This window comes from Anser cygnoides, chromosome 3, assembly GCF_040182565.1.
Source record: "Anser cygnoides isolate HZ-2024a breed goose chromosome 3, Taihu_goose_T2T_genome, whole genome shotgun sequence".
NCBI lineage: Eukaryota > Metazoa > Chordata > Aves > Anseriformes > Anatidae > Anser > Anser cygnoides.
This window is the reverse complement of record NC_089875.1, coordinates 88262187-88271364: the sequence shown is the minus strand read 5'-3', so window position 1 is coordinate 88271364 and position 9178 is coordinate 88262187. Positions and strand designations below refer to the sequence as shown.

The following is a 9178-nucleotide window of genomic DNA, read 5'->3' as shown; positions in this document are numbered from 1 at the left end:
CACAACTACTCTGTATTAAGTGAGGTAGCATGTGACTTTTTTGTGTGTGTGAATTGCAGTTACGCGGGTATGTTCCAAAGATGATGTAATTTGATCAAAGCTTATGCCAGACCCGTTCAGGTCAGTTGGAAGAAATCACAGAACCATAGAATGGTTTGGGTTAGAAGACACCTTAAAGATCATCTATTTCCAAACCCACTACCATAGGCAGGGACACCTCCCACTAGATCAGGTTACCCAAGACCCCATCCAGCCTGGCCCTGAACACCTCCAGGGATGGGGCATCCACAGCTTCTCTGGGTATCCTGCTCCAGGGCCTCATCACCCTCTGAGTGAAGAATTTCTGCAGAATATCTAATCGAAACCTACCCTCCTTTAGTTTAAAGCCATTACCCCTTGTCCTATCACTCCACTCCCTGACGAAGAGTCCCTCCCCAGCTTTTCTGTAGGCCCCCTTTAGGTAGCGGAAGGCTGCTGTAGGGTTCCCCTGAAGCCTTCTCTTCTCCAGGCTGAACAAACACAACTCTCTCAGCCTGTCTTTGTAGGAGAGGTGCTCCAGCCCTCTGATCAGCTCCTCTGGACGTGTTATAATAGGTCCATGAACACTGGAAATTAATAGGAAATTAACATTGTAGTCCGTGATTCATCTGACTCCCAATGTTTTCACAGATGAATGCTAATCAATATGCCTCAGCATAAATCCGAATAATGTAGATATTTTAATTCACTTAATTTTCTGTATTCTGAGGCAGTTAGGGAGGACTTACATGCCTCAGAAGCTCTTTGATTCTAGCCCCATGTGTAGAAATGTAATCTGAATTTTGTCATAGGACAGATATTTCTCAACTCTAATACTCAAAAAGAAAAGCTCATGGAATTATGATGTAATAAATTCATTGAAAACTCTTTTTATATGTACTTGCATTATTTTTTCTTTCTTTCCAGTCTCTGTTGTCCTGTAAAATGGAAATGAAGAATAAACTCTCACAAAATTATTTTGTTAGTCTTAGATCAATGATGAAATGCAAATGCAGAAAATTGTCTGTTACATCGTCACATCATTTTTAAACATGTCAACATTAAAATATGACCATCATTTGGATTACTTGCCAGGATGTTTTTGCCCTTTTTTCCTTACCTGATTTCATTGGGATCTTTTTGTATTGGTTTCTGGACAGTGAAATCCTTGAAGGGAAAGGTTTTCTCTTTGTTTAGTAGAAGCGAAGAGAATGGATTCTGCTGTCATATCGTGTGTGTGCACCTAATTTTACAGTGTTATGTAAGTGTTAACATTTAAATAAAGCACTGTAAAGTATTTCCTCATAACAGAGCATACCATGATAACTGATGGTATGTCGCCTCTAATTAACAGTGAGTGTTGTTTGTTTCCCTGTTCTCAAATTGTGCCTAACTTTTTATATTGCTTTTGGAGAAGCGAGGTTTTCATTGCTTCAGCTGCTGAAGTGTTATCTTTCCTTCCTGATGGTAATGCTTTATTTCTGAACAGTAACAAAGAAGTCATTGCATAACTTCATGAACATCCTAAATCAGATGATTTGTTTAGAATTGCAGATTATGATCAATGAGGCTAATAATGTACTTGAACCATATTTCTGTCATCATAATTACATACAGAATAGAGCCATCACAAACACATTACAATCCATTTTGAAGTGTGATGCTGAGTAATGAAGATGCATGATGCCAAAATTTTTATCTTTAATTATATATAGCAGTGTAACACAGAAGAATGAAAGCTCATATGAGAAGACACTGACATTCCTGTTAGTGATTTTCACTCACTCTTCTCAAATTGGTACGTCTCTTGCTCCACATCAACTACACAAAACTGCAGACTACATCTGTTGAGACAACATATTTCGTATGTGTTTTTAGACACTTCCAGCCCTTGGGTAAATTGAGATGTGCTAAAACATAAAGATGTCTAATGAATTCTGATAAACTGTAGTTCTCCAAAAGAAAAGTTATACTTTCATGTTTGTTCAAATTATTGTTGATACTGCAGGCATCCAGTAAGAGCAGGGCCTGCATGTTCTACAGTAATATAATTCATTTACTCTTAACAATTGATTGAAGGTTGTGTTTTTGTGTTTAGTTGACCACTGACTTGTCTGTAATTATTCAGTGTATGAATTGGTTAAATGCTGAGAATGCACGACCTCTAATGCAATTTAACACCTGCACTGCTTTTATGTTTAATTATTAATAAAAGCAGCTAATTATTTTGTATGACCTTGTGCCATGAATATATCCTTTGACTGTTTTTCAGATCAAAAGGCATCTTCAGAAACAGAGATCAAAAGAATTTATTAGCAGCTAGTAGAATCAGTTCCCTTCATGATATACAAACTCCTTATTTGAAATCAAAGCTTGGTTTTACTGTTGCTTCACTTGAGATTACATGCAGTGCTAATCACCCAGTGTTTGGGTATTAAAATGGAAATTGTATCTTATTTTTTATTTATTGGATGTAACTAGCTTGCACACATGCACACACATTGTTCCTTGATTGCAAAGCTGATTTATTAGATTATGCAATCACTGGAAGTGTTGAGAACATAAAGTTAATGCAAGTTTAAAAAAAGCTACATGTTATGTTTGGGAAGTGTTCTTCAATAGACCAAAATTATGTATCTCAAAGTGAGTCTGCAGCCGATTGTGCCCTTATTTGCTGCTTTCTGATGAATAGCAAAGAGATATTCTGTTTAAATGGGGGTTGGGTGGGGGGTAGAGAGAGGGAAAGGGGAACTATTCAGCTTTTTCCACCTTAAAATATTGGGATGCTTCATTTAATTTAAAATGCAAAACTAAAAACTGTAAAGTGTACATGGCTGGTATTCTGAAAGTTGCATACAATGAGTTTAGAAGTTTGAGACACATTGCTTTTAACTACTATTAGTTCCAAATCCCCAAAAAAGAGCTGTGAATCTAAAATTAAATTTATGCAGATCTTGAATGTTTAAGTATAAAATAATCAAGCCTAAAACATCTTAACTGGCACTATTTATTGGTAGAAGGTTTCAGACTTGGTAGATGTCTCTCAGCAAGCCTACCCTTGTGGGTACCACTGGTACTTTAAAAAACAAACAAACAAACAAAACAGTCAGAGCCACTTTCTAGTTTTAAACAGTAATAACACTGCTTCTGCCTAATTCTGCCTTTTACATTCAGCTCTCTGTATATAAAACCCAGAATTGCAGGTAAAAGCACTAAAGTCATTGTTGGACTTGATGATCTTGGAGATCTTTTCCAACCTAAATGATCCTATGATTCTATGTTTCTATGTCTCTCAGTTTTTTCTTTCAGTCACAACTGAAAAGATTACATGAAAACATGGACATTTTGTTCTACATAACGAGTGTCCACTTTGAGAAGTACCTGCATCACTTTTATGCACAGCAGATGCACAAAGATATACAGGAAAGGATAAAAAAAGTATGGCTGCTGGTACATTATTGTAAAGTAAAGTAATAATATAAAAAGGCTGGAGAATATTTTGTTATTTTTTCCCCTGGGCTTCACTGAGAAATAAGTAGCACTGTCAGAAAGAAAATACTCTCTAAATTATTCAGTCTAATTTATTTTTATTATTTAGAGTATAAAATGAAAGTTGCAATGTGTTAAGTTTTCTGTAGTGGGAGCGGTGAATTTATTTTTCAAGGAAAAAAAAAGATCAGAAATATGACACTATGTATCTTGATAAAAGCATTAGGATTTTTTAATAAATTAGCTTAAGGTGTTAAAAACAAAGCTTTTCAAATTATCCAAGAAAAAAAAGGGGGATGAGAATTTAAAAAATATATATTGCTTGTCATATCTGAATACTTCTGTGTTTATAAAGATCAATCCTATACTGAAGAGTTTTATATATTTTGATAAACCTAACTCCAATGCAACCAGCTTCCTTACTGATTTCTTACCTTGCCTCCTGCTCTCCCTCCCCTCCTTCATCAACTGCTGAGAAACCATTTCTGGCCAAGAAGGCCTTAACACAAACTTTTCAGCATAGCTTGTGTAAAGAATTTAATTGTACATACAATAATAACTTCTTCAGTTGATTGGCAATCTTTGATCACAGCCAAAAGGGAGCATATATCTCCAATGTACTGTTAAAGAAATACTGTTTCAAAGTTTTTAAGATCTCATGGATATCCAAACACAAGAAATGTTTAAAGAGAATCTAATTAATCAACAAGTTCATGAGACCTTCATGCTTAGTAAAACTAATATCAGCTTGACACCAAGCACACATCAGCATAAAAACATGGAGGACCACTTTAGGAGACACAGGTGATGATGATGAGCTTTAAGTGAAAACACCACCTCAACAGCCAACATGAAAATTAAAATTAACAGCCTGATTGACCAGCAGCTCCAGCCTGTGCTCTAAGCCATTCATTGCCTCTACACTTCTCAGGGCCTTGCTTGTCTGCTTCCCTCACACAGGGGGACTCCCTCCCTCTCTGAAGACAGGGAGGTGGTTGTTAAGTTGGCCATCTTCTACAAGGCTTCCACGTTTCCCCAGCCCTTTGTTTTCCCCTCAGCCTAGGCGAGGGCCTGGCAGGGCCCAGGCAGACTTGGAGCCAGGAGCTCGCCTGCCCCAGCGCAGCCCCTCAGCCCTGGGGCTGGGCTGCCACCTGCGAGGGGGCAGTGTGGATCTCAGTGAGCCGCCTGTGAGGGCTCGCCATGGAGCCCTGGAGCGTCCCCCAAAGCAGAGGTCCTGCTGCAGGTGGGTTGGGACTTCCTGAAAGCCTCGATCTCCATAGGGCCAGGGAAATGCTAAGGGTGGCTGGGTGAAGGTGCTGGGCACTGGCCTGAGGAGATGCCCCCACCCAGACGCCATTTTGTTGGTGTGAGTGGGCAGCCTCCCCCTGCCGCTGCTGTTGCTGTGTGTGGAGACATTGTGTTTGTAAATATTGTGTTTTGGGTGGAGATCTGGTAATTAATTATCTGGGGCACTAGTGAACCCAGCGAGAGAAGCAGGCATCTTCATTTCAGTGTGTGAGCAGTTGATCACTGGCTGCCTGCATGGGCCTGGTGAACCTGGAGCCATTTTGTCCCAGGCAAGCTGTGTGAGGGGCTGCTTCAGGCTGCCATGGCTCGGCTTGGTGGGGCGGGGTTCTTCAGGGTGAGCTCCTGAAGAAAGACTCACTTTTATTAGTCCATTTGGAAAGAAATGGCAGCTTTCATGTAAAACGTAGGAGGGTTTTGTTTGGTTGGTTTAGGTTTGTTTTTAATTAGGATAAGCTGTGAATGACTTCTAACTGCAGGTTATCTATTATTCACGTTTTCAGTTTTCTAATGTGCTACAAATCTGAAGATTTTTTCCTATGTGTTTGATCTAAATCACAAGAAAGAATGTTGTATTGTTGCTTTGTTGGATAGATGATGGGCAGCAATTAATATTTTTAATGTGCTGCTTGTTAAAATAAGGTTGTATCATCTTATTAGTCTCCCACACTTTTATACACTTTTATGACCAATGGAAGAATGTTTTTTTTTTTTTTGGTTGTATTTTTCTCCTGTTCATTTTCTTAATTTGAATAAAGTAGTAATTGATCAGAATTGAAGTGTAAAAAATAATTTATTTTTTGTAGACTTGGTTGTGAATGCTTGGCAAGTCACTTTCACTGTGACTATCTTTTACAACTTCCAGTGCTTCACAAACTGATATTCAAGAACTATGCATGTAATTGTGGTTATAGTTACGTTAGTATCTGTAGTAAATATAAAGCTTTGTTCTTCATCAGATACTGTATGCTTTTTAGAGTACTAGATTCCTAGTAGCCTGCTATTCTTCTTGTCTCAAAAAACATTTGCTTTCTCTTGAACAAACTCATCTTTCATTCTGCCAGTATAAAATTTGTGTGAGGAAACCAAGTTTTCTGCTAAGTTACCTGCAAGTTACTTGTTCACTGAAAGCTACTGATATCACAGATATAAAAAACTTGTGAGAATGGAACTATTCAGATAGAGGTTGGAAATGTGAAATCGAAAAGTATGGTAATGTTTTATTCAGTATATTTTTAGTGTGGGAAGAGGAAAGAAGCCAAATAATCCCTGTATAATCTTCCAAACCATTTATGATTGCCTTTTTAAAATTCTTCTCTGAAATTCTACGTTCAGGAACTAATGTAGTAGATGAAGGTTGGAGGTACAGCAACTTTTTTGTTGCAACTTGGCAGTATATAAAGACTAAAGATAGTCTTTATGTATTTTTATGTAAAGATACGTATATTCATAGTCCAAAATGTCAACTCTAAATTTATCCTTTAGGTGACTAAATACTATTAGCACATGTGAATTTTTGTAAATGACTAAAGATCTGACTTTCACAGTGTATTTTGTAAAGCAATAATGAAAAGTATATTCTCAATTTCCAAAGCAATTGGAGTTACACCCGATTGATTACAGTTTGTTTCTGTGGGGGAAAAACATCTGTGCCAATATAAGAGCAGAAAGATGTCCACCACAGAGTTATACTTTAATTTCTGAGCAGAGGCCTTGGTAGAATAAATACCCTTTTACATCCATACACACATGTCTTCAGTGCTGAGAATAGTAAAGAAGAACATGGTAGTGGTAATTGTAATGTATGTCAGATTCACTAGATAGCATTGTAAGAGGCACAGCCAAAAAAAAAAAGTTAGTGGAGAAAAAGTGCAAAAGGAAGAACTCTCAGCTTGAAGGGAGAACATATACATAATTTAAAATGATCAGAAATCTCAGGCTTACATTAGGGTTTTCTACTTGGCCTATTCTGATGGGAATAGAACAAAAATAGAATCTTTTTATCTTTTTAAGGCTCCTATAGTGCATAAACTGTCCTTGCTGCCAGCGCTTTTTAATGTTTCTTTAATAAGATTGACAGGGTTGAACTTCTGAATGACTTAAGATTCTTCAATGAAGAATCACATTTGTGTCACTGCAGTGGTATGTTAGGGGAAAAGTTTTTTTTTTTTTTTTAAAAAACTTATTTGATTCTGTTCAGAAACCAAAATGCCAGAACAGTTCAAACCTTGAAAGAGTTAATCTAAGCATGTAATAGTTATGGATATATATATATACACACACTTTGTGTTTATATACATACTTGTGTACATATACCCACTTGTGTTTGAGAAGGCAGTTTTGTTTGGTATCTAAAAATGGGAGTTTACTCATTTTCAAATGGGAGGAAATAATGTATAATTTCCTCACATGATCTTGCCAAAGACTAATGCACAGCAGCTTTATGAAGGGCCAATCTAGTTGTTTTATGCTTATTTAATTCTGGACTTCTAGATATTCGATGCTTCTCATGTGTTTTACCTGGCACCTGTATGCCAAGTTTTTTTGTGCATGAGCAATGTTGAAATGTTTACAAGTTTCTCAACATTTTTCCATGATTTCTGGGTTTTCTTATAGAAAACTTAATTTCTTCTGAGGTATTCAGAAGGCCTAGAATTACAAACTTGTTTTAAAAGGTGTTTATTTTAAACCTGCACAATTTCACTTGTTAGACACTTAAATATTTTTTGCAGGTCTGAGCTTTAGCTGCCTGTGGTGCACTCATCTCACAGTGCATAATACGTGTATGTGCATCTTATCCCATCATTTGAGCTCCCTTTGTAGTCCAAGGAGGGAAACAAGCCTTTCTGGGCCATGAATAATGTCATCACAAGGCAGATGTACAAATCACTTGACTTAGTGTTATTAGAAATCCCTGTTTCTGCCCACTGATCTTTAAAGGAAGTCTAGACAGCTAACTCAGCCGTAGCCTTCTGCACTGTAGATTTCTGTAGCTAAGAGGAGATAAATCCTGCCTCTTAAGTTTTACCAAAATCCTGAGGGGTTATGCTTGCTTATGTTCTTAATGCTAGGCAATGTTTACAGGTGGTGAATGTTAAAAAGCTCTAACATATTTTTAAAGTTGTTGTTCTTAATTGTTTTTGGAGAATTTGTATGACTTGATTTTAAAAGCTAAAAAGATTTAAGAGTTAAATGGTTTGAAGAAATAAATCTCATGGTGCATTTTAATCAAGTTTTCTTGTGCTTTTGACAAAGCGTCTTTTAAATATTTATTATTTTCAGTATCACTTTAGCATCTTGAGTCCATAAACAACAACAAAAGAACATGCTGGAGGTATTGTTTCAGATTATGGTAGTAAAATTGAATGTTTCCCTCAGTAACTATATCCACATTACATATGTTTGTATATTATGTTGTTTAAAAATGACACCATCAAGCAGCCATGTTTTAATATGCATTTTATACATTTTTACAATAAAAGCTGCTTAATTGGAACACAAGGCATACTTTAGTTCATCTTGATTATGCAGCTGTCCTATTATCATTATTTATTATATGCATAAAAGACGGTATTATGTTTGGCATACTAATTAAATCAAGTTTATTTTATTGTTGCTTAATGTTATAGCCGTATGTGTCTGCAGCTCAACTCAGTTCCGCTAGAGCACTCACATCATTTTGTGACCTGTTTTGTGTGCCATTATAATAGGTCAGTATCTCAGTTGCTGTCATGTAACGCACAATGAGGTTACACAGATACTGGCAATATTTTCACCTTTATCTTCAGCGTGAAATTGATAGGCCAGCTGAAGTGAAAATCATGCCAACAAAACAGTTTTTCCTATTACATTTGTGCTATTAGTGACAGACCATACACTTAATTTAGACAACAAACTATTTTTTTCTAATATTTATTACTATAATTTAGGACTGTTTGAAGATTTTTAGCTGTGTAGCAGTGGTGACAGCAATTTGGTGCTGCCCTGGCAAGTCCTTTAATGTGTATCATCTATTTCAAATGTGAAGAGAACTAAGCCCTTGATAGCTTGGACGTTAGTTATCGTCTATTTTGTGTCTTACTGTATTAATTTTTAAAGCTTTCAGTGATGATAATGTTCTGAATAAGAAATAAATGTCCTGTAAACAATAAGGTTTTGACAATGGAATTTGAAGAAGTTTCTTCCATTATTAGCCATGAATTATGTGGGCAAACTTAGGGATCAGGCCTAAGGTGTGCAGTCCTGTGACATGAGTATTCCTCGAATACTTAATTATTTCAAACAAGTTTAGGTTTTGGTTTTATTTTGAGGTGCCTTATCATTTTAAATCACAATATAACTGTGTTTTTAGAAATGCACTCATTTA

At 36.5% G+C, this 9178-nt stretch overlaps 1 protein-coding gene across 2 annotated transcripts in view; it reads left to right on the top strand.

Moving 5' to 3' along the window:
- Positions 1-4300: 4300 nt before the first annotated feature.
- The window catches only part of MEI4 (meiotic double-stranded break formation protein 4), an 83074-nt gene continuing 78196 nt past the window's right edge, over positions 4301-9178 (top strand). Inside the window, exon 1 of one of the 2 annotated variants that reach the window (XM_013199080.3) lies at positions 4301-4750. In XM_013199080.3, coding sequence (XP_013054534.2) covers positions 4708-4750 — 43 coding nt within the window. In that variant the 5' untranslated portion in view covers positions 4301-4707. The remainder of the gene's footprint in view (positions 4751-9178) is intronic. The other variant, XM_048053506.2, reaches the window with a different exon arrangement.